We start from the raw sequence: 25546 nt of genomic DNA on the forward strand, positions 1-25546 counted from the left end.
CGAAGTTCTATGAAGGTTGTGCCTATATGAATATTTCCATGAAAAGTATTTTGAAACTATTCTATAATTGTCAAGATATACCCTAACATTACTTAATAAGGTCATCGATAAATGGATCTAGAAAGAGCGATATACGGACTTGCAAGATTGACTAACATATAAACCTATATGGCTATGTATATTTATGTAAGCTCATAGGTTACGTAAACTATTGAACATTTCATTTTTTTTATTTTTTTTTGCAAGGTAAGATGAATAGCCCTACCGAGTCGGAACCCCGCACGGGTCAACCAGCCCGGGTTAGCAGGCTAGATAATTTGAGAATGGAAGGAGTGATAAGCGGAACCCTCCCTCAAAGTGCCTCTAGTGGGGATTGAACCCCCAACCTTTTGGTTGGAAGGTGGAATCCTTTCCACTAGGCCAAGACACACTTGGTTATTGAACATTTCAATAGGCCACCATTTTCTTCTATATGATTGTGCCATGCGTAGCTGCATGGAAAAAATATAAAAACAAAAACATATAGTGAAACCTTGTTAAGTAGATTACAAAGTTAAATATACAAAAATTATTTGGTAGGTTTTTAACGAATATAGATTTTATGCGCCTTTACTATAACATTCCTAAAGTATCGAACCAAATATCAAATTGGTAAATTAACGGTCTTGAACTATTAAAAAGCTACGCATAATATCAAAAGATAATACATTGTACATAGTACTTCGTATTTCCTCTCTTGCTTGTAACTTCCCTTTGTTCATGTGTTGTCGGCTTAATTTTCTAATTGTGTATTATTAATTTATTACCAACGTTATAAATTTAGGATTGTATAAAGACCTACAAAAGTATTTATCCAAAAATAATTCAGTCAGAAGTTGAAAATTTACGAGCTTATGAAAAGTGAATTCCATACCCTCAAAGTTTATGGAAAGGTTTAGAACAAACTGGTATAGTTAGATCAGATTCTCAATTTTGACTTTATTCATGAACGATTTCCTACCATAATGCTAAAAGATTATCAAAATCCACAATACACTTCTTTAACAAAACATTCCATACATAACATCCACGTCATCATATTTTTTCAAAAAAATAAAAATGAGTCACCACAAGCCGCAACGACAAAATTTTAACTTTAACCACAAATTCTCATTAATCTATTAGAAATAATATAGTCATATGAGATATTATTAGATTCAAATCAATGTATATTTTTAAAGTATCACTTGCTTTTTAAATTTTGTATGCATGTAGATTGTAGAATTTGAGATATTTTCTACATTTTAAGCCCCTTATTATAGTCTATGAAAAGTTAAATGTAGCAAACAAAAAGGGACACAGGGAGTATCATCAATGGCAGATCTTCCCTTTGCCTTGGTGGGCAGGCCCGACCCCTTGGACAGAAAATTCCATAGTATATTTTTAGTTATAACTCCCTAAAATTTGTGTATAATTGTATAAATTTCATAATATATTACTCAATTTTTTAACTAACATCCCTCGCAAAATTATTTAAGATCCGTCCTCGTAAAACTGTTTAAGATCCGTCACTGAGTCTTGTATTATACTATCGTTTTTAAAACGGGTCACCTCAATCACTTCCCATCGTGGGCCTAGACCCAAAAGTTAACCTTACTTTGTGAGATTGCCATAGGACAAAAAAACGTTGGCATAACATGGGACAACTATAAGAATGTAGGGGCACATAAAAAAAAGGCATATAATTGTGGACTTGCCACGTAGGTTATAATGAAATAACACGTGGCAAACAACTAGCCCAAATGACTCAAAACTTTAAACCAACCCAAGTATAATAAGAAGGAGAAGTAGGAAGAAAGATCAACAAACATAAATTTGGAAATTACTAGATCGATCTTTGTAATATGAGTGTGAAAAGTAGTTGCCTCTCCTTCTATGTGTCCCTCCAAGAATGTTTTGGCTATTGCAAAGCCTTTGTTGTTGGCCAGGTACATTACATATCTCATTTTTTATTTTATTTTTTGGTTATGAACTGGCTTATTTTCTTTTGCATACTAGGGCGCAATAGATTTATTGTACACCGTGATAATTTTTATCTGGACCTGGTCAAAAAGCGGTTCGGGATCAGGTCGAGGCGTTAAAAATCTTCCCGTTATACCGGGGTGGGCCAAGCTTCGGGCTGATTTTTGTGTCCAAAACCCGCTATTTTAGCCAAAAATAGAAGGCTTTCCGTCCACTTTAGGGGAAACAAATTTATAACTAAAAGGGTAATTTTACGGCCTTTCGAAACCGGCTAAAATTGTAAAAAAAACGGGTGGGGCCCATAAAGTAGGCCTAAGTATGCTGCCCAAAACCCGCTAATTTTTGAGTGGGCCAGCGGGTCGGGCCATGGATAAGCTCTACTTTTATTCATTTCGTTGGTACTCACTTCTGATATGTTTTGATTAACTTTTTATATTATACTGTGTGGGTTTTGTATGTGTGCAGGGTAAAAGATTAATGGCAAGAAACGAGAAGGAAGCAACAACAGCTGATTTACAAACGGCTAAGATGCAAGTGGAAGCGGCAGATGACGCAGATGAGAAGAAAATGCACATTCATAATTCCAACTAAAACTGTACACCTACTTGTACGATAGTCTAAGATTCGAATTTGCAAATTAATTATATTACTCTGAAGTATTATTTTGTACTCGTATCTAATTGAGTTACAAATAGACCTGGTCAAACGGCAGGCCGGGTTGGGTTCGGGCCGGGCCTGGGCATAAAACAGCCCGGTATGTCTGTGCGGGCCAAGATTTGAGTCAAAAATTTGTGCCCAAACCCGTTATTTCGGGCCTAGATACCGGGTTTTCCGGTCCATTTTTGGGTCGGGCCAAATTTATAACAAAAAAAAAAAAAATGTATTTTTGTGTTTCCCGAACCCGCCCAAAAAAATAATTTTTTTTGGGCGGGGTCCGAAAATCGACCAGAAAATTCTGCCAAACCCGCAAAGATTTTGAGCGGGTCGGGCCGGTCTCGTCTTGATCAGGTCTAGTTTCAAATGTGATATATACTTCTTCCGTATTGGAATACTCGTACCGTTTTGAACTTTTGCGTTATTCACATGCATTTTACTTTGACCCTATCTTATTTCTAGTATATAAAAACAAAGTTAGTACTCCGTATATAATGAAGTATATTGTTGGCTTCATTTTATATATATAATTCAAAATATTAATGGTTTATAAGTTTAATAATATGTAGTTAAATATATTGGTGGTCAAAGTTGCGCATTGACAAGCGTGTCTAATAAAAAGATGCGAGTATTCCGTGACGAAGGAAGTAATTGAGTACTCCGTACGTACTATTAAGTATACTAAGGTACAAGTTTACGACCATGTTCAATTTTGTTCATTTGGTACGTTTATGTGAGCACGAATCTTTGTCTCACAAATTATGCAACATTTACATGTCACTTTCATTTTCACAAGAAATGAAAAATAAATGAATTGATATTAATGTTTGGCTTGTATACCATTTTTAAAAAAATAATAATAACTAAAGGTACTATAATAGTACTACTCCGTATATATGAAATGACACATGTCACACGTGTGATATAAATATCGAGACACATAGGATATGGACGTATAGTGTTTGATCGTGAAAACATTTTAAAACTCGAATTAGTATTCCAATAGTCTATTGTAGTAGTATTGGACGAGGCAATTTCCATTGCTCATTTGGTACAAGTTGTTTATTTGGAGTTCTAAGAAACATCATTGGTTTTAAATTGCAATGTATAAGCGATTGTGCCGTATATGATTTATTGATGTGCGATTTAGAGATAAATCTATTGATTAATTAGTAAGGGTTAAGGGTTAATCGAACTATCGGAGTATTACACTAGTTTTTATTGCAAAATTACACAAAAAAAAAACAATTTAAAATTCATGGCAAGAATCATACTCATCTTTCTACACTAATGAGATATATACATATAGTCATATTCTATAAACATGAATTGTTAGACATATATACATATAGTCCTATTACATACACATGAATTGTTAGAGTTATATACATATAGTCCTATTACATACTACCTCCGTTTCAAAAAGTTCTTTACAGTTACTATTTGCACGGACTCCAATGCAATATTTAACTACTAATATATCCAAATTCATATGTGAAAAAATTATAAAAAGTTGATATTCTGAAAGTTAATAACGAGACCAATCTAACAAGATCTTACATGTAACATTTTGATGTATATAATAGTGGAAATTTACGGTCAAAGTTTTCATACTTTGGGCACATTTTCCAAAGCGTAAAGAACTTTCTGAAACGGAGGTAGTACACATGAATTGGGGTCTGGATCCTCTGGAGTTGAAGAAAAACTCTACAAAATAGAGTTGAGAAGATCTTGGTCCTTTATTATATTTAGCGGTTGAGATTTATCCCACTGACTCAAAAAATAAAATAAAAAAAAATAAAAAAAAAAATTAAGAAACAAATTTAATATTGTGCGTGTAAATCATTATCCTTCCTCTCTCAAGAATCACGCCTAATTCTCAAATACAAGTCTCCATATTAATTCCATAAAACTCCAATACTCTTTCACAGTGTTTCATCCTTGTCGGGTCAACTCGTCGGAAACCAATTTCGTACAATCCTATTCCTGTAGTCGACCTTCTGAAAAAGTTGTTCTATTTTTCGAAAAATTATGGTGTATTACCTTGATTATTTATGTAATTGATTGAGGGCTTTTGTTTTTGTTTGGTGTTTTGAACTTGATTGAAAGTTACGAAGTATTTAATTTCATCAATTTTTTTTCCCAATTAAGTTGTTCTATTTTTCGAAAAATTATGGTGTATATAGGGGTTTTTTTTTGTTGGTGTTTTGAACTTGATTGAATGTATATGTTGGTGTTTTGAAATTGATTGAATGTTTTTGTTGGTGTTTTGAACTTGATTGAAGGTATATCTTCTCTCTGTTTTGAGCTTTTGTTTTTGTTGGTGTTTTGAATGATCTATTGATGAGCACTTAGTTTGTTGATTGAGATTAATTAGCTGATTTCTTTCGCCTCCAATTTTGAGTTTCTAAAGTATAAAATACTCCATTGACTGTTTTATTGGTTCAATTTTGGCTAAATTACTTGTCCGAGTATGCTTCAAACTCTTTGGCTTGAAACCACCGATTTCTTATAGGTACAGAAAAAAAAATTGTATGTAGTGAAGAGTAGGCCTGGTTATCGGGCGGGGCGGGTCAGGGTCGGTGCGGGTCAAAAGAGGGTCGGGTATTGAAAGGGTCATTTTTAGAGGGTCGATAATGGGCGGGTTAAAAGCGGGTCGCGGGTCAATAGCGGGTCATTATTGGGCGGGTCAATAAACGAGCAATGAAAAATGAAAAACAAAAGAGCCATGTGCAAGTACAAGTAAATACGAAGCTATGCATGTAATTTTTTTGTATCATTACTATTTTTATTTTCAAAATAATTGTAGTATAAGTTTGACCCTATAATGACCCTGTCCAATAAAGGCCCTGTCCAATAAGAGCCCTGCCCAATAAAAGCCCTATTAACTTGACCCTAACCCTATATCCATTGGACTACCCTGTCCAATAACCAGGTCTAGTGAAGAGAGATGGACGATAGGAGAATGTTTATTATGATAAGATTACTGCAAGGTTGAAGAAATTGAGTTATGGTTTGAGTACTAATCACTATAGTTTTCGAGTTCCTGTATATCCATAACTTTGATTGTTGCTTCAGTTTTTAGGGAAAATAAAAACGTAAAGCTGCTATCATAATACTCAATATTATTTTATTATGTGCAAAGTATCCAAAGTTATTTTATTTTCCCGGTAAACAAAGAAAATTGGTAGGAAACATTTATTAATGATGAAGATTTTGGTGGGAAACATTAAAAACAAAGAACTTCCCCTATAATTTAGGAGAACTACACGCACAATATTCTGTAAATTTGTTTCTTTATTATTTTTTATTTTTTGAGTCAGTGGGATAAATCTCAACCGCTAATTATAATAAAGGACCAAGATCTTCTCAACTCTATTTTGTAGAGTTTTTCTTCAACTCCAGAGGATCCAGACCCCATGAATTGTTAGTTTGTATTTTTGGGTGGGCCTTCAAGCCGAAGATAATCATACATAATCCCTTGGAGAGCGGTAGATCCCTTTGTTTGAGTCAAAAATAGTGTATTGCTTCCTTTGTTGAGTTCAATTCCTTTGACATCTATGGAGTAAAGCCAATAAAGTCCATGAATACCATGCCTTGCAATCGAGTTATCGTTCCCTAATTGCCCCGTTGTAAAGATCGGAGGGGTCGGTTTCTGCTTATTGAACCGTATCTACATACCATACATCACGACACAAACATAAAGTTAGCACGTCATCTACCACATAAGTATGGATAGTGTGCAATGCGTTATATTCACCTGATTTTCACTTATTCAATTATGTATTTATCTTATCTGAACTTATTTTTATTTGTTTTCCTCAAAAAAATAGAACTTATTAAAACTTGTTTAATAAATTGTACTTGGCCAACACTTATTTTTCATGAACTTATCTTATATGAGCGTATTTTTTCCTGAAATAAGTGGAATTAAGGTGAATAGAACATAGCTTAAAGCAAAATAGAGCTGATAAACGATGGTCGGGTTTTGGGCAGAATTTTTCGGCCCGAACGTTTTAAAAATTTTGCGGGCCTTGGGCAACGCAAAACAACAATTTTAGTTATAGATTTAGTCCGGCCCGAATGGCCCGAAAAGATCATCAATTTTGGCCCGAATAAAAGATTTTGGGTACAAAAAATTGGCCCGACCTGAACCAGTTTGGCCCAACATAATGAGCAGATTTTTATGCCCCCAACCCGGTCCGGCCCGTCTTTTGATCAGATCTAAGCGAAAGTCATTTAAATTAGCTAATATTTGGAATGCATTTGTACCTCCATCTCGGAATTGCTGGCAGAGGCTATAGCCACCCTGAGTTTATAGGTTGCATCGGGTGCCACGTCATCCAAATTGAATTTTACTGACCATGTGGTTCCGTTATACCCTCCGTCTAATGGCCTATAGTTTGATCACAAGTATTATTTTTAAGTTGCATGAAAAAAAAAGTTAATTCAAAATAACATTTATTCAGAACTAGAGGGAGTATTATTATTAACCTTGTGACTTGAGCAAAGAACCAATCTTTTGAGTAATCACTTGTATTAACATCATAGACTAAGTCATCCTTCGGATATAATTCAGCATATCTTTCCCACAAACCGTATTGCCTAAATCTGTTCATAATCATAAGAAATCAATTAGATGAAGTTGTTGACATTTTACTGAACTATATATTACCTCTGTTTCATAAAGATCTTTACGGGTATTATTTGTCCAAATATTAAGACAAAAGTAGAAAAGTTGGTTGTATATAATGAAATATAAATAAAGTAAGAGAAATATGTAAAAAGGCGGGTGTGTATAAGAAAAATAATGAATAAAATAAGAGAAAGGTAGTAAATTTTTAATGTCAAAAAATAGAATAAAGCAAAATGTAAAGAAAATTATAAAACAGACTAAAACGGAAAGTGTAAAGATCATTTTGAAATGGAGGTAGTATGTCACTCGTGGCGGTTCTTCATTCTGGTCAAGGTGGACCCGGCTCCACGGGTGAAACATTCTGTAGTTTATTTTTAGTCCCACCCTCTTAAATTTTGAATATAATCGTATAAATTTCATACTGCTACGGATTATATTGCTTAATATTCTATTGGCCCCCTCTCATCAAACAGTTTAAGATCCGCCACTGTATGTAACCATTGGCTCCAAAATTAGAGTTTAAGAAAAGTACGTACCTGTCGGGGTGATTAACGTAAAGTTTATTGACGTATTTCGGGTTAGGATCCGGAATGAAGAATTCTTGGGCCAAACGATCAGGAACACCTATTTCCCATAAGGTCGGTCCGTCCCTTGGTGGCTCAAACACAATCTCACCCACATCTACATTTTGTCCTGAATTTCCAATGAGTAATTTAACGTTAATATCATGTACGTACTCCCTCGGTCCCTCTCACAAGAACTTGTATTTAAAAATTTAATCCTATGATCAATGAAGTCTTGACCTAGTGGTTAAGACTGGGCGTCTATGTACAATAGGTATCAGGTTCGATTACCCCACCCCCAATTTGTAACCTACGTTGCCCTTTATGTGTTATTCGCACCAGATTTTTCTTTTTAATCTTACGAAAAGAACATTGAATCACAACTTTTGCCGAAATACAAACATACTATATATACGACTTTAAATTCCACACGGAGGGAGTTGTATATTTTAGGATATGTTCTCTTCACCTGGGTTGGTCAAATTTTTTTCTAATTTCTAGCCTGATCTGATTCTTCCTGATATGGTCTGGTCTGATATGATTTGTTAATGTTTTATGTAAGTGCTTTTGGCTTTTTCTGATCTGGTATGGTCTGATTCTTCCTAGTCTAGTCTGAATATTTTTTCTGTTTGGTCTGGTTTGAGTCTATTTTTCCCGATATGTCTGATTATTTTGATCAGGTCTAATAAGCAATAAGAATAATGTGAAGAAAACAGAACTGTAATTGCAAATGAAAACGGACACCAATGAAGGGGATAATCAAAGAAAATGTACCTATTGTTATGTCGATAGGTGTAGTGTGTTTGAAGTCTCCAATAAAGCCATCGACCCAACCATGAAGATCGTAGTTTCCAACTCGTACAAACGAAATTGTGAAATTCCCATGCTCATCTGTTCGTGTCCAGAATTGGTAAGTCTGTTGGAGCAGCACATAAGTTTTTTACCACATTTTTCCATGCAAATTGTTACAGATAATAGGCCCGTTTGGTAAATGATTTTTTACTGGATATTTATTTTATAGGTTTTTGGTTTTTATATGGTCAAACAATTAATCACACATGTTTGGTAAATGACTTTTCCATTGGCTAAAAAGCTGATTTTTTCCTTCAAAACTCAAAAGGTAGTAAGAGTAGTGTTTTTACATTGGTGATTGACTTTTTATTTTGGTAATTAAATTTTATATGGAACAGCCAGTTGCCATTCGCCAACAACCAACTTTACCAAACACATGTTTAGAAAATCTACAGTCAAACAACCAACATTAAAAGCCAACACAAACAGTCAACCAAACAAGGCAAGTGACACAACCACCAGCCAACAACCAATTGCCAAACATGCTTATATACTATGCATTTAGTTCCACGTCTTATTTGTGATCTTTAACTAAAGAATAACGATATACGCATTCCTAGAGTTGTAAAGAAAGAAGTAGACTCTGTTTGGTTCGACTTACTTTTGACTTAGTTCAGACAAAATAGTAGAAGCCCACTGTATTATTACCTTGCTATCCCTTTGCCAAGATCCTGCCTCTCCCGGTGGGCCTAGCCCAATAAATGCATTTCTTGCTGGGCCCTTTACTTTACTTTTGTATCTGAAACATTCATTTTGGTTCAACTTATGAGGAAGCCCAACTATATGTAACAACTAACAAGGTTGTACAACTTGTAATTTCTCTATTATATAAACGTCTAATGCGGCGTAAATAGTGATTGATTATTTTACACTTTATTAAAATAAAAATAGTAAAATAAATTAAAACCAAAACACTTTATAGTACAATATAAAAGAAAATCAGTTTAAAAAATATTTAGTATAATCACAAAATAAGAAAAATAAGAAGAAAAAAAATATGAATAAAAAGTAATTAACCAAATAATTAGTATTGTGTGTTCGCTTTTAAATTACAAACATGCATCACGTGCATTAAAAACTATAGATAACGAACATAACGGTGGAATATTTTTTTTAAAAGGTAACGAAAAGAGGGGTTATTAGGAGCCTCTTCTCTCGAGGAGAAAAAAATGGTAAGAAACGTGTTTTACTCTCTAACATTTCTCGTCACTAAATTGGTAACAGAAGAACATTTGAGTTAACTCGTTGTCCTACCAGTGGCACACAAAATGCGCTTAAAATATAAATTGATTTTTTCATTGCCATATGCCAAAAACTAAGTTTGTCACACCTTTGTGTGAGACGAGTACATTTTACTGTGCTCTCGCAGTGGGTTTGCGAAAATTACTTCTCCCATATGCCTATATAAAGTGTATCGATTGTTCCGTCGATCTCTACCAGATTAGATAAATATATACTTCATCCGTCTCTAAAAGATTGCCTCAATTTTCTTTTTGACATGTCCCTTTGAGTTTGCTCTACACCATTTACAGTATGTGGTCCTCACATATTTTCTCTCACATTTTATTACGGAGTATTTAAATTAGCAAAATCACAAAATTACGAGCTCGTGTTAGAGAGAAACGTACTTGTCGTGCACAAAAAATGTTCCAGTAACGTTAACTCGTTCATTCGCTTTGGCGAAATCTTTTGAAGCTGGGAAACTGTATGGCCATTTCTTTACTTCAGACATCATCTTAATCATTCACCAAAAATAAGATGGAGACATAAAAGTGTTAATTGGGTGATTAGGATTAGGATAAATGGTTCTTTTACCACTTATAAGAATCGAAAAAATTGTTTTTTACTACCTAAAACTTAAACTTGTATTTTACCTAAGAAAAAAGTAATTAAAACTTGTTTTTCACCACCTGAAAACCAAAAAAAAATAGACGAACCGTTATTTGGGGGCCATTAATTCAATTTCCCTCAATTTTTTTACACTCCCTCTGCTATTTTCTAACTCCTCCCTCATCTAAATTTGTCAATTTTGTGAATTGATAAGAGGAAAACTATGTGAACTCATGGAAATTAAAAGAAGGAAGCAGCGGAAGTGAAAAGAGTTAAATACATGAAATTATGGAAGAAGAGTAAATATCAGAAATATTACCGTTATTGTAACCCCCACATAACGATTTCATCGATTTTTCCATTTTCAGGTGGTAAAAAACAAGTTTTAATTTCTTTAAAATACAAGATTCAGTTTTTGAGGTAGTAAAAAACAAAATTTCCTTAAGTTTAAGCTAATTATTGCACATTACTTTTATTTATAAGTAGAATTAGAGTGGAAATAAAAAGTTGTACCCTTTCTTTAGCATCATCCCAAAGCAAAGGAAGATCTTGTCCCTTGGTCATATTGTTCATATACATAAACATAGGACCATATATATGGTTCCATGGCTCTCCTTCTGCAAATCTTGGGATTAGATCCTCTCCTGAGTAGTGTGCACTTACAAACATCTGCTCACATGTTCAAATCATTTCATATTACATATTTATATGTTACAAAATAATATTCGCCCAACCATTTTAGGATGTTCAGAAAAAGTTGTCACATTTTCTAAAGCAGGACATAGTAATCAGTTATGATTCAGTTTTCAATTGTATGCATGTTCATTATACGTCCATGTGTTAATGTGTAGCCAGACACAATCTACAATAATCTTAGATGGTCAAAGTATCACTTTTACGCGTCATTTACAAGTGTAACAAATCCACCGATCATATTTTTATGCATGTTTAGGTATGTAAATAAGCAATGAAGATTGAAAAACGATAATAAGAGTGTTTTGGTTAAATCGACAATGAGACAATTTTTTATTTTTACCTTTTTTAATGATTTTCCGACCAAAAAAAAAATTGTTTTCATGAAATGGAAAAGGCTAATTGAGTAATTGGCTTATAAAGATTGAAAATTATAGAGAGAAAAAGAAACAGGATAGTGGGCTTACAGCAAGGGTTGATGGGCCGACATGAGAGGTGAGGAATTGCTTATTGGGCCCACCCGAACGGAATTCATAACTGGGGGTGATTTGCCAGAATCCAGTGGGCGGGTCTTTACAGATCCACCCATGTACCCGAATGTCTTGGCTTTCCTCTGAATACTGGTACTTGTCATCCACCTGCCACAAATGGCAAGGTTAAACCACTCTTAGCACCGACAACTTTTTAAGTACAACCGGTTAAACTGTAAATATAAAATATATTCCAATCGGATTTAGTAAAGGATTTTTAAATTACACAATTAGGATGATGGTAAAATTTAGTTTGTAAAGTGATAATACAATTGTACATTTGAGAAAAGAAGGGGGAAATTAGGGCTAGACGTCTAGTGCGTAGTATTCGCCCTAGAACTGTCAAAAATTGACCCGATATGAAAACTCGACCTGAACCGACCGTATCCGTAACTGACCGAACCCCGAAATATTGTTAAAACAGGAAACCTGTAACCTGATTTGTACCCGACTCGATAAAACTGATAATCGGCTTTGACCTAGTACTGTATGACCCGAACCCGACACCCGAACTGATCATGACCGGACACCCGACCGGATCATGACCTGAACCTGAGATTAACTGCTACAAAGCCTATTCAAACCCGACTATATAAGACCCGAACCCGAAATTAAACCTGTCCTGAATATGATTCGACCCGAACCCGACTTATACCCAAAATGGAAAAAAATCAGACATGACCCGATTGGAAACCAACCCAAGCTGAACCCGAGTGATAAAGTAAGCTGACCCGACCCAATGACCTGGAATAACCAAACCCAGACCCGACCCGATGACCTGTTTTTGACATTTTTGCCCCATTTGATCTTTTCTATTAAACATAGTCTCCCCATTTGTAAATACTAGCCAAATAAATGCTACTGGTTACATTTTCATGTACCAAAATGGCAAAGGCCAGGTTGACTTCTTTTATTTAACAGTATGGCTAATTGGACGATATTTAGGCCCTGTTTTATTCACCTTATTTCCACTTATTTCAGGAAGAATAAGTCCAGATAAGATAAATTCAGAAAAAATAAGTGAAAATCAGGTGAATATAACGCATCCTTAATGTCAAATGTTACCTACCGTACCTCTCCTTTAAATTGTGGCTCGATAGGATTCGTCATTATTACAGCCTCTGGATAAATAAGTTCTTCAACTCTAGACTTGATACGATCCTCGGGTACAGGCATTTCTCTTTGCCTATTATCTGCTATCGCCATGTACTTAAACCTAGTCAAATAATAATTCTATTTTTCAAAATCATTCAAAAAATGTTGCATTTATTATACTAAATCAACAACAATGCATCAGATTTATAAATATCAGACTATAAATAACACTTCATACTAAATCATGTAAACATTGCATCATTATAAGATTGTGCAAGACTCTGTTCTATTGACTTATTTTGACTGAACTTATATTATCTGAATTTATCTGAAATTAACTGAACTTATTTTATTTGGAAAAAACTTATTTTGTCTGAAATAAACTTATTTGTGTGTGAAAATGTCTGAAATAAACTTATTTTTGTTGAATTTATATTAACTGAACTTATTTTGTCTGAAATAAGTCAAAATAAGTCGAACGAAACAAAGCCTAAGTAAAAATCATTATAAGTAAAAATCATAATTCGAGATATAATAATTCATGTGTTCCTTAAATATTGCATCTTTTTTACTTTACGCTTTTCAATACATGACTTTGACTCTTAATATCTAGAATTACGTACAAGTAAAAATCATTGTAAGATTGTAAAAATAATGATACGTACTGGTTTCTTTGAAGTTTGAAAGCAAGCCTAGCATTAGGCATACCGAAAGCAGGCCAAGCTTCCCTCTCAAAGATACCGTAAGCGTAAATCCCTGATACTCCGCGGAGCATCACATACCTAAATCATTCGTATATTTAGAATTGACAAACGTGAAAAATAAAAACTGGAAACATCATTATGGAACGAAGAAAGTGCATGTGTGTTACACACACTGAAAATTAATTTCATACCTTTGATCTACTTCCATTGGAGCAACCGTTTTACCACCCGTAGCAGGATCATATGCTACCTTAAACGACAATTCTATTTGATCTTCTCTATCGATAATTACTCGAAATTCTGTACCAACTATCCTGTTGATTCAAATCGATAAATTAATTACTTGGATACTATACTAAAAGAACTTAACAAAACCCTTAATTTGTGTGAAAATAGCTAAACACGAAAATATTGATCAAAATTAACCAATATTCCATACATAATTTTGTTAGGATGGCGACCCAAGTCTCGCATGAAAAGAATAAAGAAGAGTTGCATTCCTTATAAGTTGCTCACCTAATTCCATTAGAATGAGAGAAGGTGCCCGAAAATAAATCCATGCAGTTTAGCCCCAAACAAGACCATATAATACTAATGTGAGAAGAAAATGCCACGTGACCCAATAAATTGGATGTTACGGGTCAAACAACTGGTATCAGAGCCCAAGGTTCAAGATAAGAAAGTCAGATGCCACGTGTTTTAGTATGAGGTCTGTTGACAAGGTGTCCCAAAACAAATCCGTGCAGATTAGCCCAAAACGAACAATACATACTAATGTGAGAGGAAGGTGGCATGTGGCCCAACAAATAGCCTGTTCTGGGGCCCACTAATTCTAAAGACAATTTGTTTGAAAATGTAAGAACATAGTGCATATATAGAAACCATAGTGCGTTCTGTTCAACTGCGTGTTTAGCGGTCTGAACTCATTCTAATTAATTAACTGATCTAAATGTAATCGATGTATTCAATAAAGTACCTCTGAAAGTTCCCTCTGGTTCCTGGTGTACCAGGTGGGGCCCAAACAACGTCCCAATACCTAAATAAAAGAAAGAAAATAGAAAATTTCTCAAAATATTATACTTAATTATTATTATATCTAACTCATATTTTGATTAAAAAAGATTAAAAAAGAAAAAAAAAAGTACCCTCTATCATCTTCAGGATTTAATGTATCAAGAATGTTATCAATTCCGTTGTATTTGATGCCAGTAACAAATCCAGCAGGTTTGGCTATTGTGGTTTGTAAAATTCCATTGTCCATAATAACCTGCAAGAAACACACAACGATCATTTGAACACGAGATTCGATACTAGATATTTGGTACTTCCTTTGACCCTTAATACTCGACCTGTTTTAACCGGACACGTTTGCCAATGCACAACTTTGACCACCAATTTCTTTAACTACATATTATAAAAACTTATAAAAATATTAATATTTTGAAAATATATATTAAGATGAAGCCAACAATATATTATATACTAACATTTGTTTTCATATACTAGAAATAAAATAGGGTTAACGTGAATTATGTAAATAGTGCAAAAAATTAAAACGGGTCGAGTATTGAGGGACGGAGCCATGAAGGGAGTACAACTCTCCATCACTTTTTAATTTTTCCCCCCTAAAACACATTCTACTAGATTCAAGTCATTTAAGTCGGGTTGAGCTTTTATGCCGTGCCTTTTGGGTTATATCGGGCCAGATAGAAAGCCATATTTCTTTCGGGCATGCGTGACGGGTCAGACTGAAGTGTAGTAAGGTCATGTTCTTTTTGGTTGAATTTCGGGGAAACTTAGTTCAGTTTAACTTAGTAACGTTTAGTTCAATTTAGTTCATGCTAAGATCTGACCCATGAAACAACAAGTGTGAGAGTTCCACATTGATAAAAGAGAAGAAAGTTAATCACTTGATAAAGCCAAGGGGTTACTCCCCTTATTGTCATATGGTTTTAAGGTGGAACCTTATACGGTCTTGTTAAGTGGACTCTCTCTCTTGGTGGCGGGGCGATCCAGACCCATATTTAACAATTCAGTTCAGCTAAACTCAGCTCAAAAGAGCAAAGTCCTAAGATTAGTAACTACAATTAATCACTTCTCATTAACAATAGAATAGGAAACTCATGTAACAACATTTTGGATGTAGCATTGAACTAAAATATGACTAACTTACAAACTTGTCTTGGATGGTTAGTTTAACCGGTGGAAACGATTCCACCGGAGGCGATGGTGGAGACTCGTCTGCAGTTGGGCCGCCGTCAATTGGCCTTGGTTCTGGTGTTTGTGACGGTGTTTGTGACGGTGTTTGTGCCTTAGGCTTCCCATCTGGAGTTTTACTGTCATGCCAAATTGGAAATTGACAAAATATGTAAGAAAAACATTGGATTTAAGAATTACAAGCATTGTCCTTGGCCTCCTTGCATTTCAATAATTTAGTTGAGGGATCATCTTTGAATACAAACAACTTCATTTTATTACTTTCTCCATTCTTTATCTATTTCAACATGAAAGTTTTACGTATTAACTCCGTTTTATAATGAATTTTACAGTTACTAGTTGCACAAACATTAAAATAAAATAGGATGGGTGTGTAAAAAGGTGGTTGAATTTGAATATAATAAAATATGAATAAAGTAAATATGTAAGGTGTGAAAAGGCGGGTCAGAGTAAGGGGAAAATAAAAAAGAGAAAATGAATGGAAAATTGTAAATGTTATGAGGTAAAAGGTGTAAAACGGTAAGATAGTAACATTTCATGTCACAAAACAATAAAAATCATAATGTAAAAGCCATTATAAAACAAATAAAAAATGGAAAGTGCAAAAATCATTCTGAAATGAAGGTAGTATATCTTTAAGAAAAATTTGTCAAAAAATACCTTATAATTGGTTTTTGTGCTGCCTTTTTAAAAAATTGTTGTAATAAACTATCTTTATGTCGTCAATACAACCGTTGGCTGGATTATGAAGTTAACTAAAAAATATTCCAGGTTTGACCGTTAATAGGTGCAGCTAAAGACGACTGTGGGATGGGCCGACTCGAGGCCTGACCCGAGACGTAAAAGCCCAATACGGATATGCAAAAAGCACGGTCCGACATGAAGTCGTGGACCTTGGGCCGTATTTTTTTGGAAAAAATACGACAAGACACAACACGACAAGACACAACACGACAAAACACGCTAAATTCAGGCTTAGGCATGACGGCCCGACACGATGACCCGTGGACTTGGACCATATTTTAAACTATTCATCCCACCCTGACCCGACACAATGGCCCGTGGACTTGGACCATATTTTGAACTATTTAGCCCACCCTGACCCGACACGATGCAGAGTGGGCTTGTCAGCCTGTTCAGGCCCACAGTCCGTGAGCCCGACCCGAAACCCGTCCCACAACCATCTTTAGGTACAGCTCACGTGACATTTCACGGAAAATGGGTAATTAAAGGTTTTAACAACATACAACCACAAACATTTGAAAAAAATACTTACCCATTGGTAAATAATTTAAAACCACAGGCAGCATGAACAGATACACCGGATATATTATTGCATGAGACGATGAAAGGTAACCGTTTGGTCTTAAATGGACCAGAAAAGAACTTAAGATCTCCATTAATGGACAAATTAAGCTTCATATCCTCTTGTTTAACGTCCATTTTAACTTCAACCTCGCTTCGTGTACTCACCTTCAACGTCGTTACACCCTTCGACTTTTGGACGTAATCACGGACGTTGGTTTCCCCGAACGTCGTCTCAACACCCGCCCAACCCGTTTCCATTACCATATTCCCAAAATAAACACCAACCAAACGGTTTTTATTATCTGAATCAAGGAAAAAATCCACGTCGGCAGATAACACTTTCTGCTGATCCGTCAAAACATTAGCGACGCTAAATCTTGAGACTCTGACGCTTTTCACTTGGAAATTCGGCACTTTAGCCTTTTTGAACGACACAAATAAAACTGCAAAGGTGACACCTAAGGAAAGTATGATGATAATGATAATGGCAATGATGGAATATTTTATTATTTCGCTCTTTCGTTGTCTAGGACGGTTTGAACGAAAATCGTACTTGCCGTGAACCGGTGGTCTCGGGAGTTCTTGGGAGGTTGAGTCCATTGGGACCCACCGCGGGAGAGTGTTCGTGATCTACTGATCTATTATATGTTAGTCACTCTCCCTCCGTCGTGTTCTTTCCTTCCTTGGTTTTGTTGGAGGAGGAAATGAATGAAATTGAAAAAAAGGAAAGGAAAATAAAGCACTAAAGTGAAGTTTGTTGCTTGTCTAAGTGTAGTTTATGGTGTTAAAAGGGTGTTTTGCCTAAATTTAGTGTTAATTTTTTTCTTGTTCAAACCAACGGAAGTTTGTTGCTTGTCTAGTGTATTTTATAGTGTTAATAGGGTGTTTTGCCTAAATTTAGTGTTAAATTTTTTCTTGTTCTAACCAAATGATATAAGCTAAATTGAAGGTTGAGATTGATCTCTATCCTTTCATTAGGCCTCCAAAATAGGAAACTATTGTGATTTCAACCATAACTTGTTGGCAAACCATGACCTAGCACAATCCATTATCCGATTAGACACATACTGATCATACCTGATCTGTTACCGATCAATCATTTCTCAAATGGAACTGTTTCACACTAAATTTATTGTGAACCATGACTAAAAAATTAAGTAAACAACTTATTCCTAATTTATTTTGATACTTTTATTAGAATTATTATGAAAAAAATATCAAATTGACATCATTGGTACATATGCTTGAATAATGCGATTTTAAGTCACAATTCACTTTTAAAAACACGAGATTACTATAATTCAAAAAATGATTATTATACCTAAGAAATTTGGTGTTTAATTTATTATAAACACTATATGAACAATAAAGATCCCTATATTATTGTGGATAAAGGATTCAGGTCCACGCAAGAATAATCCAACAAATAACATTTGTATTATATTAATCTTGCCTAGATAAGTAGATAGAAAATGGAATCATAACCAATAATTAAATGGAAATTAGAGACAAAAGGTAGGACCAAATTACACTTCAAAAGGGGCATTGGCAATACAACTAAACAAATGATGTACCCGCATGACGAAGCAAACTAAAGATGTCGAAAACTCAACCCACAAAAATTACCAGAAAAAAATGCAAGAAATCTGCTGTAAAGTGAAAGCACATTCAGAAACAGCAACAACAACAACAACAACACCCAACAGAAAACCACACTAAGGTCACTACTACTAATAATTACAGCCACCCCAAAAGAAAAAAAAGATCCTCTCTAACAACACATTCACAAGTAAATTTGAAACTAAAAAAAGAGCGAAAATACAGAACCGAAAACTTAAACTTAAGAAAATAAAAATGGACTAATCGAAAACAGTTGATAATCTTCGTAATGTAAGAATCTGAGGTCTTACTTACAATGATAATGATTAGGGCTGGCAATTCCGACTCGATGCGATAAACCCGACCTGAAGTTCCTGAGATAAACCCGAACCTGACCTGAACCAAACCCGAATGACCTGAAATCGACCCATTAATCGACCAGAAACCAAACCCGAACCTGACTCATTGACCCGAATTGTCATCCCTAATAATGATGATGCCAAATCTTGGATTCTTCGGAGTTTTTAATGAGAAGAACCGTCATCTGCATCAATGAATGTGGTTGTGGTTGGATCACTAATCTCTTTTATGCTAGGACTACAGAGTTCCTCAATTCTGCTGGTGACTTCCACCATTGAAGGACGGCTATCAGGGTACTGAGCTGCACAGTCTACTGCGAGCTGCAAGAGCTGAACCATCTCTTCCTCTGCGTGTTGGTATCTAAGGAGCTCCAGATCAAACACCTCGGAAGCCCAATCATCCTTAACAATGGACTGTACCCATCTCGGGAGATCAACCCCTTCCTCGTTTAAGAGAGTGTGTGTTGGTACTTTACCCGTTAGGAGCTCCAAGAGCAACACTCCGAAGCTGTAGACATCGGCCTTTTGGGATATTTTGCGTGGCTCGGTAACTTCGGGTGCACGGTAGCCGTTGACACGGGTTGGAGTTGATGACGGGCCCACTAGCTGAGCTAGGCCGAAGTCGGACATACGGGGTTCGTATAGTTTGGTGAGGAGAACGTTGGATGATTTGATGTTTCCGTGAGAGACATTTGAGCCTTTGGAATGGAGGTAAGTAATACCACGAGCAACTCCAAGGGCAATGCTTGATCTCAATTCCCAGTTTAGTGGTGTTCTACCGGCCCCTTTGTTTCCTGTCAAAAAAAACAAAAAAAACAGCAACCATTAGATGAATGACCTTAAGGATTTAGTATAGTAGCAAGCATTCATAATTATTTATTTTCTCTGTTATGTTTTAGTTGCAACATCTATTGTTCATCCCAATTTTTGCAATGCAAGTGGATATGTAGTAAATTATATTCATGCCCCAATTTTTAGATATGATTAGGGGAAAATGTGGGTTATTGAATATAGATGAGGGTAGTTTGGTAAAGTTGTCAAAAATAGGAAAGGTTGCAACTAAAAAGAAACATAACAAAATAGAAACGTTGCAACTAAAAGAGAACGGTGGAAGTATAAAATTATCCCAACCTCTCATAAAATTCCTGTTGCTTACTTCTAAGCATGTAGGAAATCCAATTATGAATCCTTGCTACTAAATGAAATGTGACTAAGTATATGAAGTAAGTGACTATTAAATTATTAAATAATTTCTCATGGAAAAAATAGCGTTTTATTGCAAGATGTCGTTGTAAATCAACACAGAGATGGAAGAATGTTAATAGCAGTATATAAGCACAAAGAGTTTGGTACAGACAGCTCGGAAATTCGGAATAGTACCAATTATTATCATCAGATTGACAATCTCACAAACACTTAAAGAAGTTAAGAAGACAAATACCGGAGAGGGCGGAGACCAACAAACCTTATTGTACAGATGTGGGGTTGATTTTAATGGAAAAACAACAATAGCATACTCACAGGTTAATCAATGTAATAATGGCTACAGTTTTTATATAATTCCAACAAAACAAATCTTTTTTAACATGATTTAAGCAACTATTCGAGCTAACGTAATGCCAAAAGTGTAGCAACGGGACTAATCAGTTTCTTTGACATTGGGCCCTTTATAGAAGTAACTCTTAATTCTCTTTACAGTTTTACACTCATGAAAGGTAAACTTTTTAGTCTTGTTTCCTGCTCATCTACGTAATCCCCACTTACACAAAGACAAAAATGCTATATTTGCTTAAATCCAAGTTTAACAATCTAATAATTTGAGGCCAAGCAAATGTGAGGTAATCAGATAACATGAGGTGGGATTTCAGAATGCATGACCCTACGTCTTTTGGCTAAATTGGAGTAATTTCCCTAGAGATTCAGACATGTCCTTTCATCTACATAGAATTTGGGCATAGTAAAAACTTAATACTCCACATTAAGCACTCATGAAAGGTAAATATTTTAGTCTTCTTTCCTGCTAATCTACGTCCCCACTTACACGAGGACAAAATGTTATACTCCGTCCGTCCCGGAATACTGGACCTGTTTTCCTTATCGGGCCGTCCCTTAATACTTGACCTGTTTCTAAAAATGGAAATATTCTAACAATATTATATTATTTCTCACTCCACCCCTATTAACCCACCTACCCCCTACTCCATACAAAAAATAATTAAAAATTCAACCCCTACTCTCCTCAACCCCACCCCTTTACACATTTCTCACTAACTACATTAAAATAATACCCCACTATCAACTACTACCTATTAAATTAAATAAGTCAATTCAAGTCCCTTAAACTCTATGCCGGTCAAACCGGGTCGAGTATTCCGGGACGGAGGGAGTATTTGCTTAAATCAAAGTTTAACAGCTTAACAATTTGAAGCCAAGCAAATGTGTGCTAATCAGATAACATGAGGTGGGATTTCAGCATGCATTATCCCTAGGTCTTTTGGCTAAATTGGAGCATTTTCGCTAGAGATTCAGACATTTCGTTTTATCTACTTAGAATTTGGGCATAGTGAATCCTTAATACTCTACATTAAGCATGACAATAGCTTAGTTTCCGTTGAAACACCCTAAACATGAACACAAAGACTGGAATGCACAATAAACAATAAACAATGCACAATGTTCACCCCGATGAACATTCAATGAAATACCTAATGAGCATGGAGAATGATTTCAATGTACGCATACAAGTGGAACATTTTATTATATGTTCTTTGGATTTAAACTATATGTTCATTTACTGTATGTTCTTTGCGTATGAACGATATAATCTTTGAATTTGAACTATATGCTCATTTAAAAACAGGGTGCACAATGACTCAATGAGCATTGTAAACTACATTTTGCAAGATTACCTGAAACATATTGAAAAATGCAGGAAATTAAAGAAAATAATTATAAACATAGTTGTAAAAAAGTCTCACCATGCAAAAATGCAGATAAGCTTCCCATAGGCATGTAATCAAAGACAAGAAGCTTCTCATCCCTACTGAAATAGTAAGCTCTAAGAGGCACAAGATTCTCATGCTCCATTGCCCCAACAGCTTCTATCTTCTCTTTGAATTCCACCTCTCCGAGAATCACGTCTTTCAGCCTCTTTACAGCAACCACCGTACCCATCTCAAGAACCGCCTTATAAGCTGTTCCAAACGTACCTTTCCCCAAAACTTCAGCTGATGCTCGCAACAATTCCTCCAAATCAAACATTTTACCACCAATCCCATTTCCAAAAAACACCAGCTTTTTAGTTACACCGCCAACATTCATCTCTTCCGCTTTTGCACTTCCATTCGTGGTGGCCATTGCCACCGCGGAGGCTGAATACCCACCACCATAACCACCATGCTCGACACCCCCAGCAGGCGGCTTATCCTCCGGGATATCGTAACCCAATTGCTTATTGATTGATGCAAGATCAACTGCATCGTTTCTCTTACTTCTTTTCTTACCACATATAAAGACAATAATCATCAAAATCAAAGCAAATGCCACCACAGCTCCAATTACTATTCCGGCTATCGCCCCACCAGATAATCCCTTCTTCCTCCTCCTTTGTTCTCCAGTCAAAATACCAGTACCTGCTCATGACACCAACCATTACCTAGTTAAGTTAAAGTCTTCCAACAAAATGTCTATAAGAGCTACTTTCATAAACACCCTCAAAACTTAAGTTAACAAAGCTAAATACAGCAAATAGTCAACAACAAAAACTAGGCCCAGTTAATAGTTGGTAGTTGATTCATTACTATTATTACTCATAATCCATCACTTAATAAGCTCCAAAGACAACCAACAAGAAACAACCAAAAATAAAGTGGTCTCCAAAATTTTGATTTTGGTTTTACAGCAAAACTGTCAATATCAATAACACAATATGATACCAATCAATCTTAGAATTCACAATAATCAGACTAAATATAGACCAAAATTTGATTTTGGTTTTACAGAAAAACTGTCAATATCAATAACACAAAATGATACCAATCAATCTTAGAATACACAATAATCAGACTAAACATAGTAACTAACACCCAACTAACATAAGCCACAGAGACAATGATGTATACAAGATTCGATCCTAGTCTCGGGTTTGTAAAACATCAGTAATAGTAATACAGTATGGAAGAAAAGCCATTACCTGCAGCAAGGCCAGGGCAAATTTGAAGGGGTTTTCCACAAAGCTTATTACCCTGAAAAGCAGTAACAGGCATTGAGCTAACACTAACAGGAATAGACCCATTTAAATTATTATCAGACACATTAAATTGGTCCAATTTCAGCTTCAATTCTGGCAAAAACCCACTCAGATTATTTTCCTGCAGATACAAAGTCTTCAACCTACTCAAATTCCTCAAAGTACGAGGAACTTCACCACTGAAATTATTGTTTGCCAAATTAAGCCGAACCAAATTCTTCAACCCTGAAAAAAATTCAGGGATTTCACCCCCAAATTTATTATCCTGCAAATAAACGTTCCTCAACTCAGAACATAACCCCAAATCTGAAGGTAGATTTCCTGACAATTCGTTGAACCTAAGGCTGAGAGTTTTGAGGGTTGTTAATTTAGCAAAAACCCCACTTGGTATTTCGCCGGAGAGAGAAAATCCCGGCAAATGGAGACCTAGAACGGCGTCGTTTTTGCACTGTACGCCTGACCAAGAACAGGGGTTAGAATTTGAAGTAGTGTTCCATAAAAGGGTGCGACCACCTACTGCGGAGGAGAGCGAAAGTAATGCAGATCTGCTTGAAGAAAGATCGGACAATGCAGTTGGGATTACAATTATCACCAACAAAAAAACCAAAAAATGTACAGTTATTTTCCTCCTCATTATGAAAAAACTTGAAGGTTTTTTTTGTTTGCTTTTTGGGAAAATTGATAGAGGGGAAATGATGGGGTTTTGTTTAATTTAAATGGGTAGTTTCATAAACAACACCATTGTTGAAGATGAAGATTCTTCAAGGGTTTTAGGGTTTTTTCTAAATTTTTTTAGGAACTTTTTGAAATTTGGGAAGAGTGTAATTAGAAAGAGGATTGGGAAGTGGGTAGCTTAAGATTGAAGATTTTGGGAAAAGGGATTGAAATTGAAATTCATTATAGAAAAGTAAGATAAAATTAAGTGGTTTTAAATTAAGAAAGAAATTAGTTAAGTGAGAGTGAGGAGTGAGCAGGTGAGAAAGGGAGGGGAAGAAGTAAGTAGTAACAGGCTGTGTGTAATAAAAACCCTACCTATTACCTGTTTTTGTGTAGGGGCCCACTTATCTTTGTTGTCCTTTTTTCTTTTTCAATTTTTTTTCTGTCATTTTTCTCTTTCTTTCTCCCATTAGTCCTTTTAGTTTTGGTGTGGTCTTTTTCTTGAAGAGTTTTGAGTCATGGTTGGTCAATTATGTGGCTTTTGTATTATACTACTATCTTAATACAAGAGTCAAAAAAAAAAAAAGTTTATCCTCAAACTCAATCTCGATCTCAAACTTCAAACGGTATGACTATTAGAGCTACAACGAGGATCTTAGAGTGGCTTTCTAAATAGATTTTTAAGTAGCTATCCAATAATAACTATCTTTTGGCCAACATTAGACTCTTGATGGGCTCTTGAGTAACTATTTATGGAGATCTAGTTCAAAGAAACTCTTGCTCAAGACATTTTCAAAAGTTGATTCTTGATGAAAAGTGGGGAGTAACTTTGGTTTAAAAGTTAATTAATTATGGACAATCAAATGGTAAAACAGAGATTATAGAGCTCACTTGAGGAACCAACCAACGCTGGGTGTTTTTAGGAATGAATTGTTGATAGTGTTTTGTAGAGAGAGATAGTGATAGAGAGAGAGGATATCCCTCCACGAGCTTTTTTGAAGATACAATCAATGTACATGCTCTTAGGGCGCGACCGTCTAAAAGATTCGATTCGATTGATCCGATCAATCCGATTAGGAAATCCGATTTATTCTTTTTGAATTGAATTTTGTTGGCGTGACATTAGTTTATTTGGTTTGGAGAAATATCATTTGACAAACCCTCATGAATGATGCCACCGAATGAGTCTTGAGTGAAGTCTGTAATCTACAATTAAACTCACCTCGCGACCTTGTTGAGTTTCTCTCTAGACTTTACTGCAAGTAGAGAATCGTGTAAAGACCAATCTTATTGAATTTCTTTACACTTTATTACAAAGAGTTTTAAATAGAATAAAGTCACCCTAAACATACGACATAAGTAAACCGGACGATAAATAGTAACACCCATTACTAAGTTTCGTTTTGATGGTGATTCATCAAAATAGAATTGTGTTAAGATATGAAGTTATGAATATATGGTTCATTTGTGACTTTGGCATTAAATTGTTTACATAGAATTGCGTGATGGGCAGAATGAATAATGAGGTTTTGAGAGCCAGCATGAAAAGCATTTTCGTTTCCCATCTTTTAGAACAGAAGACCTAATTAAAAACAGCTA

At 35.3% G+C, this 25546-nt stretch overlaps 3 protein-coding genes across 3 annotated transcripts; 1 reads left to right on the top strand and 2 right to left on the bottom strand.

The window, feature by feature from the left end:
* The first annotated feature begins 1779 nt into the window (after positions 1-1779).
* On the top strand, positions 1780-2670 carry LOC110789306 (uncharacterized). Its single transcript, XM_021994273.2, has 2 exons — positions 1780-1967; positions 2467-2670. Exons 1-2 carry the CDS (start codon positions 1884-1886, stop codon positions 2590-2592), a joined length of 210 nt encoding a protein of 69 aa, XP_021849965.1. The 5' UTR covers positions 1780-1883; the 3' UTR covers positions 2593-2670.
* A 3169-nt stretch (positions 2671-5839) lies between these two features.
* Positions 5840-17926, bottom strand: LOC110788445 (rhamnogalacturonate lyase B-like). The gene is made up of 16 exons (XM_056835625.1): positions 17052-17926; positions 15732-15894; positions 14704-14825; positions 14535-14594; positions 13750-13872; positions 13520-13636; positions 12834-12975; positions 11697-11867; positions 11050-11205; positions 10335-10441; positions 9355-9445; positions 8629-8770; positions 7828-7984; positions 7150-7266; positions 6928-7051; positions 5840-6328 (listed from the first exon to the last, which is right to left on the bottom strand). The coding sequence occupies exons 1-16, from the start codon at positions 17681-17683 to the stop codon at positions 6083-6085; spliced, it is 2670 nt and encodes an 889-aa protein (XP_056691603.1). The 5' UTR covers positions 17684-17926; the 3' UTR covers positions 5840-6082.
* A 779-nt stretch (positions 17927-18705) lies between these two features.
* Positions 18706-24303, bottom strand: LOC110792791 (probable inactive receptor kinase At1g48480). The gene is made up of 3 exons (XM_021997643.2): positions 23234-24303; positions 22020-22673; positions 18706-19835 (listed from the first exon to the last, which is right to left on the bottom strand). The coding sequence occupies exons 1-3, from the start codon at positions 23922-23924 to the stop codon at positions 19207-19209; spliced, it is 1974 nt and encodes a 657-aa protein (XP_021853335.1). The 5' UTR covers positions 23925-24303; the 3' UTR covers positions 18706-19206.
* Between the last annotated feature and the right edge of the window lie 1243 nt (positions 24304-25546).

The sequence above is a fragment of the Spinacia oleracea genome, chromosome 2, assembly GCF_020520425.1.
Source record: "Spinacia oleracea cultivar Varoflay chromosome 2, BTI_SOV_V1, whole genome shotgun sequence".
NCBI lineage: Eukaryota > Viridiplantae > Streptophyta > Magnoliopsida > Caryophyllales > Amaranthaceae > Spinacia > Spinacia oleracea.